Source organism: Dreissena polymorpha, chromosome 1, assembly GCF_020536995.1.
Source record: "Dreissena polymorpha isolate Duluth1 chromosome 1, UMN_Dpol_1.0, whole genome shotgun sequence".
NCBI lineage: Eukaryota > Metazoa > Mollusca > Bivalvia > Myida > Dreissenidae > Dreissena > Dreissena polymorpha.
The window spans coordinates 104,848,983-104,876,089 of record NC_068355.1 but is presented as its reverse complement, the minus strand read 5'-3'; the positions used below and the strand labels follow the sequence as shown (position 1 = coordinate 104,876,089).

Here is a 27,107-nt window from a genome sequence, read left to right as displayed (position 1 = left end):
TTTCCAACTCGTCCACAAATCTGTTGACTGAATTTTATTTATATCTGACAATAAATTTGGCCTCTAGAGTGTTAACCACGCAAATGTTGACTCTGCATGCGGCACAATGCACGAGAGACAAAAGGCAATCACAAAAGCTCACCATGAGCACATTGTGCTCAAGTGAGCTAAAATGCACTCGTTTTCCTGTCAACACAATGCCTAGCATACTGATATAGGTTTTTATTTAAACTAAAATATCTTACCATGTTTTTTACATTCATTTCCAAACACACTGACAAGCTCTGCAAAGTATTTGTAAAATTTATCCTGCATGAAAAGTCCAATAAAGTTGTTCTGACTAAAGAAGTCCATCTTCAACTGGCCAGGGCAGGATTCCAGGTAAATACTAAGCACTTGTAAAGCTTGAGCCACCAGTTGTGATTTGCTATCCTCTGCCTGCACACAAAAATACAATTACAATGTGCACACATAAGCAGTTCAATAACAATGGAGGCTTCCTTACTGAATCCACCACAATTAAACTAGTCTCATCTGTATTCATCTATAGTTGTGTAAAACATAGAAATATTATCGTTACTTAATTCACCTCATGTAGTTTTTTAAATTGAGCCATACGTTTATAAATTAGCATCAATGCAACTTTGATGGCATCCCAAAAATAAAATCAATGGTTTTTTTTAATCAGTATACAAAAGAACAAGTCGGCTCACTGTGAAGAAAGGACACAGAGTGACATGGGGGAAGTAGTTGTGGGCCCCATTCCAGCCACACATCTTCAGGGAGGTATCGTAGAAGCAGGAAAGCTGCTCTTGAAGAGGTCCCACTGGGCACAAGTAGAGTACATACTGTCGAGGGGTGCACTTGTCCAACTCTGGGTCATTGACATGGGATAGAAGCCTTAAAAAACCCGTAGAATATTCTGCACATTTGACAATGTAGTTGTATGTGTAATACTATGGTTCTTACTTTAAAAATATACTCAATGTAAGTACCAGTGATTTTTGTTGTTATATTTCACAGCCAGTGCCTTTTAAATTGGCGCCACCCAAAAACTTATTGGGAAAAGTTAAACAGTCAGTATAAATATGATAATAAATAACAGTATTCCAATTGTTTATAAGTACATGTTTAACTGCATGTTTAATGATATTTTATGGTGCTGCTGAATTTTATCACTGTTTAACAAACTCAATAAACAAATTATTGAATTTATTTGAAAAAATGTGCTTTTTTGCAATTTTTTTTCTCAGCTTTTGGGGAAAAATGTTGTTTTTTTGCAATGAGGAAACAGCCTAAAAGAGGTGGATATTTTTGGCAAAAAAATCACATAGTACATATACACATGTATCAATATTCAATAATAATAATATAGAATGCATTTTTGCTGAAAACATATACAGCTTATTTCTTCTGCTTTTATATATTTAAAGCAATAAATGATATTGATTACCAGTCAGAGGCTATCTGAACACCCCTGTCTCCAGTTGCAGCAAGTGCCTTCTCTCTAGAAACAATATTTTATAACGACATTTATCAATTAAGAAAGTTACATACAGACCATGAAAGAAGATTGGATGTAGATACTAACAGCTATCATGCTTATTTTTATTGAAAGCACACTGTTATAAAAAAGGCATCTAGTAACAAGAGATGTGTTTGTCAGAAACACAATGCCCCATATTGCGCCGCTTTGAAATAAAGTTTCAATATATCATTTGGCAGGTTTAGAAATTATCTCCCTTTTAAAGATCACCGGCAGCGGTTTTAAAATCCTAAAATATACCCATTTTATGTGAGATTATAATGTTTTAATACATATCCATGCCATCATTCGATTAAAACCAACGTATTCAGCAAGTATACAGCTGATAACTATGGCGAATTTTCGCACTTCGGGATCGAGTCGACATTTTGTTTCAAACCGGAAGTGACGTAGTCAAACACCACTTGCTTGAGTTTATAGCAAAAGAATGGATATCAGCTGTTGTCATAGTAAAGATCGACATATAAATCGAAGGTTTTCTTAGTACACACACATGGCGTATCTTGATTGTATTAAGTATTGAATTATGATTTAATCAGACATTTTTAAATGACACATAATGAACAGATACAATTATTACCAGAAATTGATCGATGTTCGATTGCAAGTCCAAACTTACCATTCAAATTTAACACTTCAACAATGTAGTCAAAACAAATAATGTTGATTTGAAATGAATGAATCTTACGTAAATGTCGCGTCATTTAATCTAGAATTGTCTAGAATATTTGTTTAATTTCATTTGCTATTATCCGGACAGGGCCATTTTGTTGAAACGTGATGTTGACCCTGCACACGATTTTGTATTTATGCTTAATTGATCTTGTTGTTGTTGCCATTTACTTCAAAGTGAAAATTACCTCATTTCTGTTATTTGATATTTACATATATGTATATAATTTGTCTTAACAATAAGCCGTGATTTCTATAAATATGACGAAATTATATTGTTCTAAACTCTCCACGAGCGAGGTGAATTTATATCATAAAGAACAAATACCATGTCAAAATTTATTTATTTTGCATTTTATTTCAAATCTAGTTGTCAATACTATCCTGTTGGTGCAGTATGTTGTATATTCTGTTAAAATGATTACTGCAGACAGATAATCTGCTTGTTTTATTAGTTTGTGAGGATGAAATTGATAACAGTAGATCACTGATAACATGACTTCAGAAACATGCAGGACTGACTATTTTAAGACACCAGCTTGATTTATGGCTGCTGTAAGGTTGTAATACACCAAATTCTGCCAACTTGGTGCAACTTTCATGCCTTGTTGGCATGGTGATTTGCACCAGTACAGGCACTTTAGTGACCTACTTATTTTGTCAAGAAACCACCAAATTGAATGAACTTAATAAATGAAATTGGCTTATTTAATTTTGCACTCATTATAATGCTGTCATAAGATGACGGTTAACATTCATGTATTGTCTATATAATTTTTATAAAAATTGCAAATTTTTATAAAATTGCAATACAAATTTGTATGATAAATATAACTTTGTAGACCTATAGGTCTCTGGTAGTCATAATAGCAATAAAACATGCTTTTCTTTTGATCCACGCTGTAAACAAAACCTTTTACACCATTTTCTGTGTTGTGACAAACATTAAAGTACAACTTAACTGATTAATTATTATACCAATTAACTTTAATTGATTAATGCTTTGCCATTTTAATTATAATTTGTTTTATACAAAACATTTCACACCTCTTACACACAGATATATAACCCGTGAAAAACACCGACCACAGGTGTAAAAGAGACCTTAATTTTGACAACCGTATATTCAGATAATTAAACAGGAATACGGATGAAACCCCTCCCGGACAAAAACCCTCCGGTCATTTTCATACAGGGCGGACAAAAACCCTCCAATGAAAAAACGGGGGCGGACAAAAACCCTCCCATGAAAAAACGATGGCGGTAACTATTGAAGTCAAGTAACTATTACAAACAACAATATCAGTGAAACTGATGGATGCTCCCTGATGATGCGCTTTGTCAATGTTTGTGTTAATAACCACCTTAAAAAAATATATTATTAGCCTCGGTGACCATGACCTTGACCTCAAACCTCATCAAAAGGTAGAGGTCCATGCAAGGTCCGTACATGCCAAATATGAAAGAGATCTGTAAAGTATTGAAGGTGCTATGAGAAACTGTAACAAAAGTGTGATGGAAAAATCTTTTATAGCCTCGGTGACCTTGACCCCAGTGACCTCAAACCTCATCAAAAGGTTGAGGTCCATGCAAGGTATGTACATGCAAAATATGAAAGAGATCGGTAAAGTATTGAAGGTGCTATGAGAAACTGTTAAAAAAGTGTGATGGAAAAATCTATTATTAGCCTCGGTGACCTTGACCGCAGTGACCTCAAACCTCATCAAAAGGTAGAGGTCCATGCAAGGTACGTACATGCCAAATATGAAAGAGATCGGTAAAGTATTAAAGGTGCTATGAGAAACTGTCAAAAAAGTGTGACAGAAAAATCTATTACATGTATTAGCCTAGGTGACCTTGACCTTGACCCCAGTGACCTCAAACCTCATCAAAAGGTAGAGGTCCATGCAAGGTACGTACAGGCCAAATATGAAAGAGATCGGTAAAGTATTGAAGGTGCTATAAAAAACTTTCAAAAAGGTGTGATGGAAAAATCTATTATTAGCCTCGGTGACCTTGACCTTGACCCCAGTGACCTCAAACCTCATCAAAAGGTAGAGGTCTATGCAAGGTACGTACATGCCAAATATGAAAGAGATCGGTAAAGTATTGAAGGTGCTATGAGAAACTGTCAAAAAAGTGTGAAGGACAAATCTATTATTAGCCTCGGTGACCTTGACCTTGACCCCAGTGACCTCAAACCTCATCAAAAGGTAGAGGTCTATGCAAGGTACGTACATGCCAAATATGAAAGAGATCGGTAAAGTATTGAAGGTGCTATGAGAAACTGTCAAAAAAGTGTGAAGGACAAATCTATTATTAGCCTCGGTGACCTTGACCTTGACCCCAGTGACCTCAAACCTCTTCAAAAGGTAGAGGTCCATGCAAGGTACCTACATGCAAAATGTGAAAGAGATCGGTAGAGTATTGAAGGTGCTATGAGAAACTGTCAAAAAAGTGTGACGGAAAAATCTATTATTAGCCTCGGTGACCTTGATCTTGAACCCAGTGACCTCAAACCTCATCAAAAGGTAGAAGTCCATGCAAGGTACCTACATGCCAAATATGAAAGAGATCGGTGAAGAAATGAAGGTGCTATGAGAAACTGTCAAAAAAGTGTGAAGGAAGGAAGGAAGGAACTACAAACTGGCAACTATATGCTCAACCGAAAATATTTCCGGGAGCATAAAAATAAATATCTTGGATAGCCGACAACAAAAAATGTTGGAAATGACATTAGGAAATGTTCGATTTTGGATAAAAAATGTATAAATAATCATTGGTACTTGAATTCTTGGCTCAGATTTCAAGGGAGGGCTTTTGGGCTTTTGTCCGTCCCCGTTTTTTCATGGGAGGGTTTTTGTCCTGCCCCATTTTTTCATGGGAGGGTTTTTGTCCGACCCCTATAAAACTGACGGGAGAGTTTTTGTCCGCGACGGCTTTTGTCCGGCATTCAATTAAACAAGACATCATATCTATGATTCATACTTATAAACTACTGATCATATTATATCCTACATCTATTTCTGAATATTTATATATTATTTTTATTTTTTTTATGGGTAGGAGGGCAAGTTAACTTCAATAGTTGCGAGTTGACCAAAAAACACGTGCGAGTTGACTTAGGTATGAGTTGACTGGCCCACCTGTGTGTTTTGTTTTTCCTTAAAAGCAATTGGCACCTAGAATCAGTTTATCAGTATAATTGATAACTATATAATATTGAACAATGGTGACTTCATTTATGAAAACATAATGGAATATTGTACAATCAAGATACATTTACACTACATGAGGAATAATTGGTAAATGACACATGTCGGAAGTTTTATTTAAGACATTTTGTTACAAAATTAGGCGTCTTATTTAAAATGTTTTATGCAAAGCTTTGAATATTTGCTGGGCGTAAAGTCCAACACCGTCCCGTCGATTATCCGTCGTAAATTCACGGCTAGAATCCATTTGCGCCCGATACTGTTGCCCTTTGGGAAGTAGAAAACCTTTCTTCCATGTTTCAAACGAGCATTGCATCCAAATGCTGCATACTGCACCATTGTATTATTTGCAGAGTTTTTTTACCACGTTTTGGGAAGATAGCCCATGGCTTTGGAATTGGGAATTTTATCGGCATTTTCATGAAATTGGGAAAATAAATTCATTAGCCTTTTTACCACATGAAAAGTCCACTGATAAGGGAAATACTAAATTTGGTATAACTCTTTATAATCATTCAAATTAAAAGAACAAAATCATATAATACTTTGTTAGATGTAATTGAATTGAAATTGAGATAAAATACGCATTAGACTTCTTCCTAAAAAAATAAAAAAAAAATTTTTTTTTTTTTTTTTTGGAAATTGGGAATTTTTTGCCACATTTTGGGAAAAAAGTATACTTTTTGGGATTGGGAACATAGCCGAATTTCGGCTATAAAATCGGGCCAAAAAAAACCCTGATTTGTAGATCCGCAATGTCACATAACAATACGAATCGTAATCAACTCAACGTAGATAGGAAATTCAACAAGAGATGTGTTTGTCAGAAACACAATGCCCCCTATTGCGCCGCTTTGAAGCCATAAATTTGACCTTTGACCTTGAAAGATGACCTTGACCTTTCACCACTCAAAATGTGTAGCTCCATGAGATGCACATGCATGCCAATTATAAAGTTGCTATCTTCAATATTGCGAAAGTTATGACCAAGGTTAAAGTTTGGTCGCCGCTTAGAAGCCATATATTTGACCTTTGACCTTGAAGGATGACCTTGACCTTTCACCACTCAAAATGTGCAGCTCCACGAGATACACATGCATGCCAGAGCTCCATATAAGGTTTTGTGAAATTCTTAAATTACTACCAGATTTTCAAAAAGAATTCTTAACTCTGAAATTTTATTTTTAAAGTTACTACTAAGTTTTGGAAAATAATTCTTATTTTTTCTAAATGACCTAAAAATAAAAAATAATGGTTATTTTCATGCAAAAAAATCAAAATCAACATACATGTACTAGCAACTTTATTTATACGAGTTCAACAGTGTCTTTTCAGTATTATACGGGCAAAAGCCCGCGAAGCGGGCGTTGACCGTTCATACATATGGGAATCTCGACATAAAATTACGTAAGTATACCACATATGGATACGTCTCAAAAAAATTTGCCACGCGACATATATTTTCGCGATGCTATTTATGACCTTGAACAAATCAAAAACACTTTGACATATGCTAAATCACATGTAAATACATACCTCAGGAAAAGTTATATCAATGACATCATAATTGTGTAGCGAATCGCACTAAATATTCTCGATTTATTTGTTTTTCTTCGCAACCGTTCCAGAATTAAGTCATTACTCAATTATCTCCCCTGAATGCTCTTCTTCAGTGGGTATAAGCCGAAGACTGGTTCACTACATATAGTGACAGTCTTTACCAAACACAATTTAGGTGAACATAACCCGTCTTTAATATATTGCCGAAGCTCAGATTTCTGTCGAATTTATTTGCTTTGATCTTTTCGATATCTTATTGTTATTATTATCCTGACAAATCACAAACGCTTGTTAAAAAAATATTTGTTTTGAACATTATAGTTGGCATCTCTATTCTTCCAATATTCTCGCGGTATTTCAATAACGACACTAACAATAAATAACACTAACTAACGACAATAACGATAAATATTCTGTTTATTTGTCAGAATAAAATTATGTGACGCATTTTCCATTCGCTCTCAGAAAGCATTCTATACGAACGTTGACGAGTGAAGTCACGCGCACCTGCTAAATGACCCGAGTTTCTACTGGAGGGCAAAAAGCTCTATCTCAATATCTATCTCATAGTACTGCCTTGACAAAATCAACGTTTTGTTGATAATCATGCATAATATCAAATATAATTTTAATTATGATGTCTGAAAAGACATAAGCATGCAAGGAACTTTATTTTTGAATAATATTGTTATTATTTGTTTTTACTTCAAACGAACTCGGGAGTGGAAAACCATTTAAGAGCACATACGGTATATGGATACCACAAAATTTCTCTACTTGCACTTCTTTGCGACCATTTGAAGTTAAAACAAGTCTCAGAAATTGTAATTCTTTCAGAATAAAATAGATTTAATGAACGAAAACAATTGAGGATGAAGACAAACAACAAATAGATATATTTTATCTTAGCAACATACCTGTATGCATGTAGTAACCTCTATATGTCTAAAAAAACTAACCTTGTTACACATTAAATAAATTTTATCGATTAATGTTATTGATTTATTTAATTGTTACACCAGTTTTGACACTGTGTGTTGCAGCATAGGTGTTAAATTGCACCTTTGTTCATCACAAATCGATTATCTCGTTATGATCGGAGACCGTCCAGACAAAGACAACAGGGTGTCATAAACCAAGGCACATTGGGTCCATGCCATAAACCACATGTTGCAGACGATTGTCTGTTCATTAAACACAATTCACGATACCTCCATGACATCTCTTGGCATTTTGAGAAATCAGTAAAGCCAAATTTTAAAGCAAAAAAGAAAAGTGGCTTCAATAAAATATTTCAACATTACAAAATGACGAAATCTGTCAGAAATGGATTAACAGGAACTAGTGCATTATATTAGCCAGTTAATTGAATCATTATAATACAGTGTTCAATAAATATAATTTTAACATATTGTGCAGTATTACTGCTACGTAATTAAGGGATCCGGCAAATGTAAACTTCGCTAGTACGTGTAAAGATTTTACGTTACTTCAGTGTACACAATACCATCATGAAAAGAAGCTATCACAATCTGGTAAAAAATACTTGCGTTAAAGAAATGAAATTTATAATGTGTTTATAATAGAATGCTAGACTTTAAATTATCACTAATTATCACTAGCACGGACTCTAGATGACAATATACGCTCCGTGTCACTAGTAAAGAGATTTCAATATACATGCGAAGACAATTCAATTTGCATAATATGCAGGTTTTTTTCCGCGTTTGTATGATAAAATTTATTAACATTGGCATTCAATGTTAACGAAACGAAAATTTATTGATTGGAAAAGTATATAACCATAACATTTATTTTTTTTATGTATTCCGTTTTTGGCTTTGTTTGATAATTGATTAAATGCACCTCTTACAAGCTGATGAAAAAAAAACCTATCCATACCACTAATAATTATTATCAAATTAATAAGTGTTTTATTATTTTTGCAATATCATTTATTAAAGTCTTACTATCAGAAACAATAAGGCAATTTCATTGTTTTGTTTTGTGGGATTGTCAGTATTAGTATTCCCACCACGTTTACTCTGATGCTTATAACTACATTGTTTTTATGAAGAGGGATCGATATATATATATATATATATGTGAATATACATTTATTGGTACTAAATATAATATATTAGCACTATTTTTTTTAAAGATATTCATTTTTATTTCGCATTTGTTATCAAAATATTGACGAAGCAAAAGCCCTTTATACATGCTTTACGTTACTGTAACCAGTGTTTTTGCCCTCCAGTCAATGCGCATGCGCGGAAATATCGAAATGTAAACAATAACAATCAACGTTCGTATACATAGATGGTGACGTCACTTCGTTATTGTCAGTAAGACCGGTGTGTACACAATGTCTCAGAAAGAAGTTTTACGTGTGATCATGAGCAATATTCTGGTAAGTTGTCGTTGTTATCCACCAGGAACACATTTATTCACAAAATTTAAAGATATTCCGATCTAACTTTTTAGTCTTTTAGCTTTTACTTTTAACGTATTTACACCTCGTCTGCTCGCACTTTACCGATATCCCGAAAGGTTACATATCACTATAATTAGTTTAGGCCTAAAACCACAAAATCCGATACCGTTGGATTTTCGTACCACAATCTTACGTAAAAAATCTTCCAGATTCGAAATCAACAAAAAACAAGACATTTATAAATTGTCTGCATTAATGCCATTATTGACCAAATTTTAAGATATTTGTTGGTTTTCCGTTTTTAGAAGCTGTTCTGCGAAGGCAAGAGCTAAGCATCATACAAGCCATTCTATCCAGCAAAACTGACAGTTTTGCTTTACAGAAATCAACAAAGGAGGGATTCATGAACTATCAAATTTCCAAGCTATACACACAGTTATTATCTGTGGTAATCTTTATTGGTTCTGTTTGTTTACTTGGATGGAACATGTGTGAACTTTTATAGAACTTTGAAAAGTCTATATATGTCTATCTATAAACAAAAATCAGCTATTGTATAATAAGATCAGATGTGCAAACAATGTCAAAGGGTTGTTAAATTAACAATTTGAAGGCAATTATGCTGAAAAAATATGAAAGTTCCCATGCAAATTTTGTCTGTATATCGACAAGTGTCTGCCGATAATTGTCAAACTAGTAATACAAAACTTACCACAAGTATGTAAAAGCACTCAGTACCTGTGATCATTTTTAGTAAGATAGTGTAATTCAAAACAGTAGCAAATAGCTTGTTTAGTAAATGCATAATGCAATTAATATGATTTCCGTTCTATTGTGTAATTAATAAATTGGTTGTTACTTGTTAATCCATGATAAATGTTTTATGGCTAGTACAAAACCAGCAATGTAAATTTTGTAAACGGTAATACAATAACACCACTTTGTAATTTCATATACGTAAATATTCTTGAAATGTAGGTTGGTGACAGTGTTTTAGTTTTACTTATTTTGTAACTATTATTTTATGTGCAAATAAATGATGTGAAGTGTTTTGTATCTCCACACAATACCACATACCTTTTTATATATGTTCTGTGTTATTTGAATGTTTAAATAAACAAATATGGATGATATAACATGATGCATTCTAATATTTGCATTCAAATTGTAACTATAGAGTTAAGTGTATGCAGTTTAGACTGTGATTTTAGAATTGCTACAAAATGGCTAGTTTTTTAGTGGCGACAAAATTTAAACTATTCAACAATAGTTTGCGAAAAAAAAATAGAAACCTGCAAGATACCTGTATTTATTAAATATTTTAATTGCGAATCAAGTATGTTGTTATGCTGTTACACATAATTATACATTGATAATAAATAAGAAGACAATTAGTGGTGTTAATGTTTCCCAACAGTAGAAATCATTCTTCTGATGAAGTCAGTGATATACAGACGAAAGCCCCAGGTATGGCTTTCAATACGTAGTGTGTGTTATTTGACAGTCTAAAACTTATTGGATTTAAAAAAAATCCTGTCAAATTTGTCAATCAAAATTGATTTGACACATCACATGATTTTGATTATGTTAAATCAGTGTACTGTATGCTAAATGCAACTGCTTTAGCAAGCTGTCAAGTTGAATTGAGACATTTGATGAAGCAAACTGTTTCCTGGGTAGGACCAGTATTTAGTGTCTATATGACGTACCATGACGTCGAAAGTCTACAAGACCTACTAAGTAGAACGAGAAAAGTACTTCGACGTACAATTTTCACCAACCCTTGAGTGTTAGCCAATCAGAAGACACCTTACGTCTGTTGCTTTTAGAGATTTTTTATATTGAACATTATTATTATTATTATTTATACTGAATTATGCGACTATCGACTGCTTTCTCATAGATATTGTGCGTATTTATTAAACATTATTATTATTATTATTTATACCAAATTATGCGACTATCGACCGCTAACTCATAGATATTGTGCGTATTTATTGACCTGGCATGGCGGAATTAACCTCTGACTTATGCAAGTTATGGTTATCACAAAATACGACAAACGGGGGTTTATAATACATTATTTATCCCATTAATGCAGGGATGGAAACTAACGTTTTACAATTGGTTGCCTGTGTGGGCAACCATCTTTACTATTTTGGTTGCCCAGCTAAAGACTAACGAGCCCAGTACAATGTACATGTAGTGTCATGTGTATCTAATACTTTCTTTAAATAAAAGATAACTGAACAAAATTGCTTACATTACACACTTTCTGTGTATAATGTCTTAATAGTCAGTTGAATAATTTCCTTGGTCTTTATGAATAAATATTATTAAAATTATTAATCAACAGCCGCCAATTTTATCAAATGTCTAGAACCTAATTGTACTTGAATGTTTTAAGCTTAAAAAATCTAGTTGCCCGACTGGACTACCAACTTTTGAATTTAAGTTGCCCAGGCTAAAATCAACTTGCCCCGGGCTCACGGGCAACCACTAATTTCCCTCTCTGTAATGCTTGGTAACTGGTTACCGTTGGGAATTTCCTACACAGTAATGCGCTGGACGGTCGTGATATTCCGCCCCGCATGATCATTTCATACACACAATTATGAATATGCTGAATAATTTTAATTTTAAAAAGGTAACAATTGAATCTTCTTCAAATTTGTATATAATCTATTTCAATGCATTAAATACTTGAAACTTCTATGTGTTTTTTTTTTGCCATTCTGATATTTTTATTCATTTTGTCCTCAACTAAAAAAGAGATTTTAAACATTTATTATGAATAAATCTGAAGGAAAAGCGGCTCAAGAGACTAGTGTTTTGATTGGCAGTTCAGAAAATGTGTACGTAGAAGTACAAACATGTATGTAAAGTACAAATTGTACTTTAACGTACAAATATATTCTTCGAAGTGTATTTTATATTCATGTCGACGTACAATTATTGTTCTTCGACGTACATTTCTCTTTTTAACGTGTAGGTCTTCTTGACTTTCAACCCAAATGGTACGCCATAGTATGTCTTTAGGGTTATCTAAAGAATGCTTCCACTTTAAGGATCAATACAGAGACCTCCCAGTGACTAAGCCAGTTAGCAGACACCCCATCCACTATACCACAGACACCGAACCAGCTATAAATTCCTGTGGCTAGAAAACAAAAAAAATAAGATGCTAGATCTTTAAGCTTGGAACATGTAACTCGTTTTAAGATTGATTTTTTTGGATGCATTACTTAATTATTGCAACAATTATCATATTTTGAACACAATCATATATCCATATATTTATAATATTAAAAATACATGGTTATCAAAAAAACTTAAAAAGCTTTTGCCCGTAAATAAGGTAGCACCTATAATCATATTACAATTTTATTTTTCAAATACCTTCATATGCCCAAACTGTGCTTAGATTGCATGCCTTAGATGAATTTTTTACCTATTTTACGGGTCTCCCCTTCAGTCTTTTCAACGATTAGCCACGGGACTTGTCCCTTCCACTCGTTCAATGTTTATTTTTGTGTTTAAGTTTGGACCCGTCGTGTCGCGTTTTTTTGTTTAGCTTTTCCGACTGTGTCGGCAACTGAACATACAACATCGTATAAGATCTTTTCTATAATGTCTTTCTTAACATTTAACTTCGGCTCACTTTGCGTACAATATGTTAAAAGCGTGTTTTTGAACGCTTTGCAGTTTTTTAGGACGCTCTCCGGGCGCCGCCATTGTTTTTTGACAGAAAGAATGCATACGCCGATTTTATTGGAAAAAATGCGCTTTGTTAAACAAACCCGATAACCATTCTTATTCTATATAAGCACCGCTAAGATCTTTAATACGCGAAAAGAACTCAATAAAAATCGATTCGAACCGATGTAAAAATAATGTTCGTAACTTGATTTTGTATTTCTTAATGGTACGACAAGATTTTAAAATAAATACGTAACGGACTTGAAAATAGTTCGTAATTACGAAAATACGACCCTTATCTGGAGCTCTGCATGCCAAATATCAAGTTGCTATCTTCAATATTGCAAAACTGCAATTGCACCTAGGTTAAAGTTTTGGGACAGAATGACAGACAGACAGACAGGCCAAAAACAATATACCCCCGATCATTCGATCCGGGGGCATAAAAAATGCGAGTAAATGATGAACACAGTCATATATACAGTGACGTTTTCGTGAAATTTGCGTTACTGTAAATAACAATGGAAGTCGTTCTGGGTCATGCGCAGTGGTGTTCGACTAGGTCATCAGGTGAAAATAGCGGCGTAAATTGCCGAAAGCATTACGGAAATTACTGATCGTCAAAATCATCTTTTTTCAGCTCCAAACATTTTTTTTATTTATTTTGTTTTAATTTCAATGTTATTATATGATATTCCTTTATAAAAATTGATTTTTACATCAGAATTCTGCCAGTGATCTTTAAAGCTGATTACTTCCCTTGGATTGTATTTGTTGACTTTTGACCTTGAAGGATGACCTTGACCTTGAACTTTCACCACTCAAAATGTGCAGCTTCATAAGATACACATGCATGCCAAATATCAAGTTGCTATATTCAATATTGCAAAAGTTATGGCCAATGTTAAAGTTTTAGGACGGACACACAGACAAACAAACGGACTGACAGTTCAACTGCTATATGCCACCCTACCGGGGGCATAAAAACTGAGTGTTTTGCAATGTTACTGTCAACATGAGTCTATAATCATCGCACTGTATTTTAGAGTTGGTCTTACAAGAGATAGGATTAGGATTGCTGTGCTTTCCACAGGCTGTTTAATGGTCCCTCGACAGGGCGCTTCAATTTCGAAATCAGACTCTGCTGGGTGCTTGAAACACCAATAAGTGTATTTTTTTCAGTAACTGCAACTTGCCATTCTTAAGAAGCAATATCAACTTCACCAAATATTTTGAGAGCCTATTTACAATCCTCAGTCAATTACAGGCAACTCTTTACCCAACTAAAACATGCCTTAAGGTGCAGCGTTGTTGTATTGGAATATTGATATTAGCCAATGATAGCACTCATTGGGGTTCCATATCTGAAGTAAAATTATGCAGACTAAAGAGTGACAGAATTGCCATAAGTGTGTGGTTTTGTGAAAGTTTGTTTGCTTTGTGACCTACCGTGTACACCTATACATGTACTATGAAATCTTGGCAACCGGGTGTTTAAACCAGTTATAAAATAGAATAATAATTTTATACATATTATTTAATGTATTAAGAGAATAAAACTGAAAACTTTCACATATGAAACAAACAAACAAAAAACACAAATAATTAACTGTTGTCAACTTACACCTGTATACCTATTTTAAATAGTATTTATCTGATGGTCCAAAGCAAAATTTTTTGGTTTGGCCATCTAGTATACTCCTAAGAAAAATTATGTTTCACGTGTGGTGAAACAAGACTTCAGAAATTTCACAAACAAGAGGGCCTGAAAGGCCCAAAGTCGCTCACCTGAGATAAAAAGAAATGAACTGTTTTTTTCAGCCCAAGATATCAATGGAACAAATGTTCTAACCAAGTTTCATGAAGAATGAACAACAAGTGGCCCCCTGGCAGCCATGTTTTTCAACAGACCTGAACCATTTTTTAACTCGTCCAAGATATCCAAGATATCATTGGGACAAATCTTCTGACAAAGATTCATGAAGATCCAACAATAAATGTGGCTGCTACAGTGTTAACAAGACAAATATTCATGACGCACAACGGCAGACAGACAATTGACAAAAGGTGATCACAAAAGCTCACCATGAGCAAAAAATATTATGCTCATAAAGATTGTCACCATGTTTATTAAAACTATTTGAGTAAACTAAATCAAGATATGATAACAAGCTTATTTACTATATAAATTAAAATATAAGGAACAAGAAATGTGTTTGTCAGAAACACTATGTCCCCTATTGCGCCGCTTTGAAGCTATATATTTGACCTTTGACCTTGAAGGATGACCTTGACCTTTCACCACTCAAAATGTGCAGCTCCATGAGATACACATGCATGCCAAATATCAAGTTGCTATCTTCAACTTTGCAAAAGTTATGGCAAATGTTAAAGTTTGACGCAAACTTACAAACAAACAAACCAACAGACAGGGCAAAAACAATATGTCCCACACTATACGGCGGCCATGTTTTTTTTACCATTTTCAAACTCAACTGTCGTATCCAGGAAACAAATGTTCTGACCAAATTTCATGAAGATTGGGCAAAAAATGTGCCTTCTAGACTGTTCACATGTTTTCACTATAAACATATAGAGAAAACTGCACCACCCCTGGCGGCCATGTTTTTCCACCCATCATGTCCATTTTCGAACTCGTCCGAGATATCTATATGATGTTAAGAATTTTTGTTATGATGATAAGGCAAACAAGGGCTGTTTGTAAAACATGCATGCCCCCCATATGGGCTCTCCTTTGTAGTGAGAGCCATTGTGTGAATATGTTTTTTGTCACTGTGACCTTGACCTTTGACCTAGTGACCTGAAAATCAATAGGGGTCATCTGCCAGTCATGATCATTGTACCTATGAAGTTTCATGATCCTAGCCATAAGCATTCTTGAGTTATCATCCGGACACCATTTTACTATTTCGGGTCACCGTGACCTTGACCTTTGACCTAGTGACCTGAAAATCAATAGGGGTCATCTGCGAGTCATGATCAATCTACCTATCAAGTTTCATGATCCTAGGAATAAGCGTTCTTCAGTTATCATCCGGAAACCATTTTACTATTTCGGGTAATCGTGACCTTGACCTTTGACCTACTGACCTGAAAATCAGTAGGGGTCATCTGCGAGTCATGATCAATCTACCTATCAAGTTTCATGATCCTAGGCCTAAGCGTTCTTGAGTTATCATCAGGAAACCATTTTACTATTTCGGGTCACTGTGACCTTGACCTTTGACCTAGTGACCTTAAAATCAATAGGGGTCATCTGCGAGTCATGATCAATGTACCTATGAAGTTTCATGATCCTTGGCCTAAGCGTTTTTGAGTTATCATCCGGAAACCATTTTACTATTTCGGGTCACTGTGACCTTGACCTTTGACCTAGTGACCTGAAAATCATTATGGGTCATCTGCGAGTCATGATCAATCTACCTATCAAGTTTCATGATTATAGGCCTAAGCGTTCTTGAGTTATCATCCAGAAACCATTTTACTGTTTCAAGTCACTGCGACCTTGACCTTTGACCTAGTGACCTCAAAATCAATAGGGGTCATCTGCGAGTCATGATCAATGTACCTATGAAGTTTCATGATCCTAGGCCCAAGCGTTCTTGAGTTATCGTCTGACAACCACCTGGTGGACGGACAGACCGACAGACCGACATGAGCAAAGCAATATACCCCCTCTTCTTCGAAAGGGGGCATAAAAATGTGACTTCTAGAGTGTTCACAAGCTTTTTTTACAATATGAATACAAGGAAAATGACCCACCCCCCCCTTGTGATCATGCTTTTTTATTGATCCAAACCATTTTCGAACTCAACCGTCATATCCAGAAAACACATGTTCTGACCAAATTTTATGAAGATTGGACCAAAAATGTGACTTCTAGAGTGTTCACATGTTTTAATAATATACATATAGAGAAAACTGCCCCGCCCCTTGGCGGCACTTCTACTGTGTTCACAAGGTTTTTCTTTTTTTGACCTAGTTTTTGACCCAGCATGACCCAGTTTTGAACTCGGTAAAGGTATCATTGGGACAAATGTTCTGACCAAGTTTCATGAAGATTGAACAAGAAATGTGGCTTCCAGAGTGTTCACAAGGCAAAATGTTGACGACGCACGACGCACGGACGACGGACAAAAGGCGATCCCAAAAGCTCACCATGATAACGCTGTGATCAGGTGAGCTAAAAACAAAAATAGATAAATCAAAGCAGCGCAGTATGGGGCATTGTGATTCTGACAAACACGTTTTTGAGCTTTGCGGAAATAAAAAAATGGGGTAGGGGTATGACCGATTCTGGATTCCGCGGGCGTATTGCATAAACAGCCCAAAATATCCAGGGCTCTCGAAACCTCTGCATATTACACTGTAGATTCTTCCTAAGCATTTTTATGCCCCCAGATCGAATGATATATTGTTTTTGGCCGGTCTGTCTGTCATTGTATGTGTCTGTCTGTCATGGTATGTGTGTGTATGTCCCAAAACTTTAACCTTGGTCATAACTTTTGCCATATTGCTGATAGCAACTTGATATTTGGCATGCATGTGTATCTCATGGAGCTGCAGGGGTTTTGCTGTCTACCGCCACTGTCGCATATGGCGCTAAAAATATTGTAGTGGCGCTAATTTTTTTTAAGTGGCGATTAAAAAAAAAAATCGGTAAAAATCCTATCCGAAAATGTACTGCTAGTCGTCTGTCAGTTGTAAATATTGATTTACTACTACGCAAATTGAAATCATTGAAGCGTGTAAGTGTTACAGACGGTGTTTTTATTGCTATTGTCAAGTTTATGGGGGTTATTATCGGATTAATGGCTCCTTTTTAACATTGAACGAACAATTATGTAATCCTGGGTTAAACTGTCATGTAAATCAATAATTATAACGATTATTAGGGACACTATTTCTTTAATCAATACCATGAAAAAAACACATGTTAACTTGTTTCAACAGGCATTTGTGAGCATTTATGTTTAACAGTTTCATCATGTTCTGGGAACGATATATTTTAATTAAGATATCAACTATTTCTGAAATCAAAAGCAGGTCTTTCACTTGTTGCACTAAATTTCGGATGTTAAAATTCAGACAAAGATAAAGTAAAGATAGTGATGCAGGGGTTTTTCAGCACTGTCTGCGCCTCCGGAAAACAGAGGCATTCCCAAAGCAAACGGACCTTATCTCAAACCGAAATTATTAAAAAAATCCAAATCCCCCCAAAAAAAAATTATTTATTTTTTTAGAAAGAAGTGTCTTATCACTAATGGTTATTAGATTATTAATGTTCCAACTCGTCCAGCTGATGTGTATCATATCAACAAGCACTGCTGTGGTTGAGCAAGGATTCAGCACCATGAACCTGCTGCACTCCGCATTACACAGCACGTTCACACAAACCAAACTTATACTCATCTGATGCTTACCTGCATTGAAAGTCTAGACCTGAATGACAAAACATTGCAGGAGCTGTGTGATGCTTTCAAAAACAGAAAGCAGAGAAAAATTATGCTGTAACTTGTGTGACTAACCAGTGTTTGTTTTGGTCAAAAATATCTGCTATAAGTTTTTGACTGTACAGTTATTATCTCAGAGTGTAACTGTAACCGAAAAACAAAATTGCAGTACTTTAATAAACGTTGAACATGCCCAATATTGCATGTTTTTATATAAAAAAGACAAATTAACAAATGAAAACAAATTTATTTGTTAAACCACTGACTTATTTAAGCACTATAAATCCACAATGTTTTCTCAAAATGAGCTGTTTCATCGAAGCAAAAATTCCCAAAATGGACTATTTTGTCGATAAAAAATTCCCAATTTGGTCAGATTCCTTTTCCCAAAATTGGCAGAAAACCCCCTGTGATATTTATGTGTTGATTTGTTGTTGATAGTTTGTAAAAATATGTTTTGTGTTATTTCAGACAACAAGAATGGATGGTGGCCATTATCTTGGGCCTTTCTGTCAAGAAATAGATGTGAACAATATTCATTTAATTGAACCTGGAAATCAACCACCACAGCTAACAGAAAACCTTTTAACAATAGGTGTTTTTTAGAATTTGTGAAATTTGATAAAATAAACAGAAGTTGATGTACCTGTATATCATGTCCAAATGACCAAATGTAACTGTTTAACAATTTGAATTGAGATGCTTTATTTTCTGATGTTTGATTTATTTTTCCTTTCAGATGATGTACATTTGTGTGATTCTAGGTTTTAATAAATAATTCTGAAACATTTATGCAGCATACTGTTACATTATAATTGTTCACATTATTATATTATGTTGGTTATCTGGTTTATCAAGTGGAAAAAATGTTATTTATATAAAACTAAAGCTTATTAAACAAGAAACCGCCGGAGACGGGTGATGCTCCCCAAAGGTTTTTTTTGTCACAATATTGCACTATATATTCAGATAAAAGGAAACGTCTTGAGGGCACAGTAGTTGGGGGGACAATAATTTTTTTATAGAAAATTTCAAAGGGCCATTACTCTGTGAAAAATCATCTGACCAGAACCCGCTGATAATATGCACATCTCCTCTTGGTAGTGAAGCTTCCCATAAAGTTTCATTGAATTCCGGTCATTAGTTGCTGAGAAATAGTCCTGACAAAAATTGTGCACAGTAGTTGGGGGGACAAGATTTTTTTTATAGAAAATTTCAAAGGGCCATAACTCTGTGAAAAATCATCCGACCAGAACCCGCTGATAATATGCACATCTCCTGTTGGTAGTGAAGCTTCCCATAAAGTTTCATTGAAATCCGGTCATTAGTTGCTGAGAAATAGCCCAGACAAAAATTGTGCACAGTAGTTGGGGGGACAAGAATTTTTGTATAGAAAATTTCAAAGGGCCATAACTCTGTGAAAAATCATCCGACCAGAACCCACTGATAATATGCACATCTCCTCTTGGTAGTGAAGCTTCCCATAAAGTTTCATTGAATTCCGGTCATTAGTTGCTGAGAAATAGCCCGGACAAAAATTGTGCACGGACGGACAGACGAAGCGGCGACTATATCCTCCCCCCAAAATAAATTTTGGGGGAGCATAATAAAACATTCTTCTAAAAGTAATAAAAATATAGTCAATGCCATCATTCATTAATGTAGTAAGGTTCCTTAAATGATTGTCCTTATTAAGGTAATAAAGTCGGAATAAAGTGGCGACAACTTTTTGGGGGCCAGTGAAACCCCTGGAGCTGCACATTTTGAGTGGTGAAAAGTCAAGGTCATCCTTCAAGGTCAAAGATATGGCTTCAAAGCGGCGCAGTAGGGGGCATTGTGTTTCACAAACACAGCTCTTGTTTTTATCGTAATAACGCTATTCATCTCACATGCATGACTCACAGAAATACACATTTATATTGATTAAAGCAGGAACATCATTAATCAAGTCAAGTGTGCCCCATTATAGGTGTGATCACACCTTAGTAATCAAATCAATTATCAGGTTTGTTTTTCCTTCTTTGTGACCTGCCGAAAAACGACCCTTTCCCCTCAGATTTTTTTCCCCTAAGCAGATGAATTTTCCCCCAGATTTCATTTTTTTCCCCAAAAAATTAAATAAATAAAAAAACATTTTTTTTACCTTAAAATAAATAAGTTAACCTGATCCATTGTAGAAAATAGAAAATATTGCATAATTAAATTATCTGTTGCCTTGAATTTGTTTTAAAAACAGTAAAATATGTTAAATTGATTATTTAAGACTTTCCTTATTTTCCCCAAAATCCGGCGTTTCGCGTGATTTGTTTTCCCAAAATCCGGCGTTTCACGTGATTTTTTTCCCCTAAAAAAGGCCAGGCCCTTTCCCCAAAATCAGATAAAAAACCCTGATTATGTTTATATCTTGGGAGGTGTAATGACTACTGTTTGAAGATGTAATGACCATAGTTGCAATAATCCAACTCCCAGCTATTGACCCTCCGGGTTGCTGGGAGTTGCAACTTGTTAGGGCATTTTCCATGTCATGTCCCCCGCCCAAAATCTGGGCCGTACTTTAATCGGTAATATTAGCAACTGAACTATTTTCTGGCATAAATAAACACAAACAGATCATATATATATCACTAATACGCAAATTAAAACAACTTACGTGATGGGGTGGTCTCGCATAATATTAATAATGATATCAATCCAAAGTTTCAAACACGTCAACGCTTCATGAAAATGTCTAGACGGAGTTAAGAAATAATTTTTTGTACATCAGACGTCCTAGGGACTTCCATCATTTGTAAAATGGACGTTCGACTGCCGTTGGTGTAATTTACGCCCGGGCGTCCGCTTAGGGAAGCCCTGGATCCTAAATTATCCTCTATTCCTAAAATTTCGTGCAGCCTTATAAGATCGTGAACTTTTTTATGACGTAAACTTCTAAGCAACATTCGAACGCACCTGCCTGAAAACTGTTCACTTTTGTAATGTGAGAATTTCCACAGCCGATAAGACAAAAATCATGAGAAAAAAAAAAAAATTATGATATAAATTGTCCGTTTTTCTGACCTCTTTGACATAGAAATAGCCTAAACAATGTTAAAAATCTGCACATATCCTTCACCAGACTGACGCGGCTATGTTTGTCAATGTTTTGATTGTAAAATGTTGTAAGGGTAGCTTCCCTTAGAGGCCCCTCTCGAATTTGTATTATGCTCTCTCCCTCTCTGTTATGAGTACTTTGCACTACAATACGATTAAAGCAGGGGTGGCGAAATCTCAAAAAACTAAACTTGTCCACGGACAACCATTTAGGAAATTTAACTTTTCCGTTGCTGAACTACACTTGTCCGTTAATGTTTATATAAATTATAAACGCATTTATTGATTAATGTAAAACAATGTGGAATATACCAAAATGAGTATGATTTGCTAGTTTTGTTTTTGGTTGTATTTCAATAGTACATTCATTAAAGCAGTATATTATAAACAATATAAAGACTTTCTAAAACTTTTAATCTTGCAAAGCTAGTGTTATTAAAACATGTGTTGAACATAAGTACATCGTAATCTTAACAAATTAAACTAGTCCAATATGTCGACCTCATCAGACTGAGGCTTTGCGCCGCTACTGGTAGCAATTTATTTATCATCAACTGGTAACCATTGAAAATCTGTGAGCCAAGTTTCTTGAAAAGTTCTGGTGCGTTTACTTAGATCATATTTTTTATCATAATCTTTCTTAGTTTTTTTGGGAGGTGGACTGCTCAAAGCTTCGGGTTTCTGCTCCGTTGTTGAAGATTTAAAAAAACTAAATGTTCCATTTTTACCATTAAAGTCGTCTTAAATAACAAGGTAGACCGTGTTTTGATTATCTTACTTTGATACTTTTTATTTCCGTCTGATTGTAAAAATAAAGAAACCAGTCTGTACACTGTCTAACAGTCAGGCCGAATGTTTGAAATGCGACATGCTCCTGGTCTCTTATAGAATAAGGGAGATCACTACGCAGGAGTGCCCGTATTTTAGCTTGATTGCTCCGCAAATAGCACTGACAATGTAATCGCATGTCAACATCCGGTTTTGTAAAACATAATTACGGCTTTAATACAATGTATAATTTTGTATACCTTGACCCGACTGTTAACAAACTTGTTGTCCACAGACAACTTAATTGAAAAAAATCAGTTGCCCAGACAAGCAAATGTACGACTCGGGCAACTCGGACATTTGATTTCGCCACCCCTGATTAAAGTGTGTATACAGAAAATTTTACCCCCAAATGATGACATGAGACCATAAGTTAAGATTGTGACCTGGGCCTATTGCAATAAATGTTCTCACTGAGTCCATTTGGGATTTTGTCACTAAACAACTGTCATTAGAAGGGATGACAGCTTTTTATGCCCCCATTGTGAATAGAATTTTATTTAGCTATTTTCCGTTAGTAAATACACTTTCTCTAGACCTCTGAATAGAGTTATCACAGTTCATTTTTCGTTTTTATAAAGACCAGTTTTGTTTAAACCATTCTGTTCAATACAGTTTATTCATGAAATTCATCAAAAACAACACATATTTAATACAAATAAACACATATTCACAAAAACATATATCAGTTATTATAAACACATCCCAGGGCCTGGCTATGATGTCATCAAAATCGGTGCACAATCTTATAGGGTAATTCTGTGTGACGCAGACTACAATGTACATGAATGTTTAAAGGTACGTTACTCCATTATTATTATCTGACAACCAACATATTTTACTTGTTATTTGTTAAACAAAAGATAAATCATAAAGTATATATCGAGTTTAGTTATTGTCTAATGATTTTCATGAAAGATATGCCTTTGAAGTTTAAGGTGCACGAACTTATAGGTTTAGAGGCTAATGGAAGATTCATAATAATATGAAATTGAAAATTGTTAGCATGCAAATGTGAATCTATAAACTTACGCTCGAGATTTAGAGAATCCCATTTGCTGCAGAATATCTTTGGGAGATCTAAGATCTTCTCGTCGCAAAACACTGGATTTCCTTCTTCTTGGCGGTGGCGCTTTATCCATGTTATTCAGTTTTCGTCGAAACAAGGAAGTAGCCTCAAGCCTTAAGTCAAGCCAAGGTAGCAGTGCTCGCGGTAGTAAGCCGGTTTTTGCCAGTATTTCATAAAACACAAACTATCTAATTGTTTTCACATACCCATCCGCTTAATAGATCATTTTTACTTAAATATGTGTTAAAAATATCTTCCAACTACGAAAAACTCATTTAAAAAACTTAAATTAGTCCCATACAGTTTGCAGCCATTATCTTTAAAGGGAAGTAAGCTTAGTTCGCGGGTTACACTATAGTGACTAAAAAAACAGGTTACATTACGCAATTCATTTATTCAACTCAACAATTCAATGCAAAATGTGTTCATGTTAAAAAATAAACAGAAACTATTAAGTATTGGCACAAATGCTTATGTTGCTCATCAAGCAAATGGGTGCTACTCATCTGTCCTATTTTTTACCATTCAGCCTGCGGTTGTGGACAATAGATGCACCTGAACTCAGAGTCTCTCCTTTAGACTGACACAGACATACATAACCTCAAATGGACCCAGTGTCCACATTGGTCACGCTGACCCCATTTTAATACAATGACGAGGGATGTACAACCTCTCAACGCTGCTGGGAATCTCTTGTGACACACACAACACAAATCTTCCTCTGTATCAGTGCTGTTTTGGCTGTCATCTAATGAGGCTTCTTCATGCTGGTCAATTATGTGTTTTGTTTGGACTCCAGAAGTTCATGGTTCGGGTTTAGATTTTGGTGGTCTGCTGTCTTTCATTGTGTGTTCTCTCATTTCTGATGCTTTCTCCTTTGATCAGCCTACTTTTCAGGTAATCAATCTTTGTATTGATATTGTTGTTATTGTTGACAGTTGACTGTTCTATGATTACTGTTATGGTTGGTTCAGTGTCACTTTGGTTGGTACTGACATCATACATTGGGTAGATTGTTGAGGGGGCAGTTTGTATGTTGGTGATCACTAAATCATTAAATGGATAGATGCCTGCCTTTTTGAATGCAGAGGATATGTTTTCTGGTGTGAAGGCTCTGGTGTATGGTTTTGCTGTTAATCTGGCAATCTCATATCTAGTGATAGATATCCCAGGGTTGCTGTGGATGTAGGACTGGCAATCTCTGTTGTAGAGTTTCTTCTGTGGACCAAATACCCCAACATCAAGGGGCTGAGTTAGATGGCTAGTGTGGGGTTGCAATACAAATAGAACCACATTGTGGTCTTTTTCCCAGTCAGCAAGGGTCAAGGACAAGTGGGCCTTGTGACCATCATAAAGCACCAGAACTGGTTTATGCGAGGCTCCGTCTAATCTGGCATGCTTTGAAAATGACCCATGAGATAGGTCTCAAACATGCCCCTGTTGACAAAGCCACTGTCTGATATCCCTCCAGATGAACCTGGGAGTGCGCCCTCTAAAAGCTGATCCACCCACCGCTTCCATGGGAACACATAGAATGGTGGGATATGATTTCCAATTGCATTTGTCCTACCAACAATTGTCACAGTCCTGGTCCTTGGCGATGTGATGGCCTGTGGCTTGCACTCACTTCCGCATATAACCATTGGGGGAGTGTGTTCCGTTCGTAGAGAAGCCTGTTTCATCTATGTTGTAGATTCTCTCAGGGGCTTTCAAAAGGTCATTTTGTTGGAGAACAGAATGCAGTTCTGCAAAGTACTTGACCATTGTCTGTTCAGATGAAGATTTGGCCCTTGAAGAGGTTAGTTTCTGTGGGGTTACAGCTTTCAGCTCCTTGTGTCTTTTCAAGAAGGAGTAAAACCATGGTTTGCTCAGTTGATCTTTAGCAATGGTCTTACCCAGCGACTTGGCATATCCCGCTGCTACACCGAGGACTTCAGTTACTGGGTATCCATAACCAATATTACCCAAATGGATAATATGGTCAGCCAGTCGCTTTTCTTCTTCAAGGTTTAAGAGTCTGGCTGGCCCCATGGTGCAGTCCAGCGCTACATTCCCCCTGGTCCTATCCCTCAGTGTTGACTCAGGAACCCCATACATACGTGCTGCCCTATACACGGAGTTCCCGGACAAGGTTGCCTGGAAAGCCCTCTGTAAATTATCCCTGGCATAGGGCTTCTTTTCTCTTGCATGTGTTGGTCTTTGAAAATAAACAAAACAACACAACTTTGATGTGGGGAAAATAAACGGAAAATAAATTTACTACATTCTAACCGATTTAAAAAGTGGACAGGAATTCAGTATATTGTAACCGAATAATATAAACGACATTTTAACCTCCTGTGTTTAGCAGACGTCTAAAAAAACAAAGCGGTTTGTGAATGGACAATTCAAATTTTGTTTTATTTTCGGATAGAACACGCGTCATATATTAATTTCTGACAAATTCAAATAAAAAAAATTACCATAATACTGTGGTTAATTTCTTCTGAAATCAGCTTTGACAACGAGTTGACAGAAACCGGAACCTTGTTGACGAGGTAAACAAAGCAGGTGGCGCTGTTTATCAAATACCGCGAGAATTGCTCACCCGCGAGCACTACTTACCGGAGTAAGGGTAGGATATATTTTTCCATGCTACCATCAACATCTTCCATTGCATCAACTCCTTCGATTTCTAGAATGTTGTCTTTCCAACTGCCTTCTTTTTTTCTTTCAGCAATTCGGTCTCTTTGCCTTCTCGTTTCCATCTGATTTCTTCATATTTGTGTTTCTGAAGGTCTTCTTTTTCTTGACGAGCCTTTTGACGTATTTCAACAACTCTCTCTGTTTTGTACGAAACATGGGCGCCATATGTCACAGGGTTTTGTGTGAATTCATGGTTTGTTTGAAGGGACTGTAATAACAACGCAGAACAATATATCAAAGATATACTATGTTTATGTTCTGACGGTCAATTGGCAAATGCCTACATTAATCACCATTATTACACAACAATAACAGTAATAACATTTATAAATACATGGCTATATTGTAATACAATAAATACAATAAATAACTTACGTTGCATTTAATTAGAAAAGAAATTATAACAATACAAAGGTTACAGTTTATAAATTAATTTATCACTAACCTGTAATAACAACGCAGAACAATACATTAAAGATATACTATGTTTATGTTCTGGCGGTCAAGTGGCAAATGCGCGGTTACTTGGGCATGTCACTTGACCAACGCCGCGAACCAGTCATGCGTTTAATAGGTTTAGGTGATTACAACTGGTTAGGTTGTTAGCTGAACTGTAGTAACTGTTTGGAAAGAAGTCAGGTTAATAGTAAAATAGATAGACAATGATTGCGTATGATGAGATTTTGTAAAGAAATAAGGATTTGTTAATTTACTCTTTGACATCTGCAGGAACTGAATTTAGATTGTCAGTCGTTAAGCAATTTACAGAGACTGTTTATTTAATTTAGGTGAATGTGGTAAGGCTAAAAGATTTGTATAATAAAAATATATC

General features: G+C 35.5%; 1 protein-coding gene across 1 annotated transcript in view; it reads right to left on the bottom strand.

Moving 5' to 3' along the window:
• The window catches only part of LOC127865182 (protein UBASH3A homolog), a 73,764-nt gene extending 49,823 nt beyond the window's left edge, over positions 1-23,941 (bottom strand). Inside the window, exons 1-4 of the mRNA XM_052405154.1 lie at positions 23,554-23,941; positions 1,454-1,507; positions 714-900; positions 246-438 (exon numbers count right to left, since the gene is read on the bottom strand). Of these exons, the coding sequence (XP_052261114.1) occupies positions 246-438; positions 714-900; positions 1,454-1,507; positions 23,554-23,663 (544 nt within the window). The 5' untranslated portion in view covers positions 23,664-23,941. The remainder of the gene's footprint in view (positions 1-245; positions 439-713; positions 901-1,453; positions 1,508-23,553) is intronic.
• Positions 23,942-27,107: the final 3,166 nt, after the last annotated feature.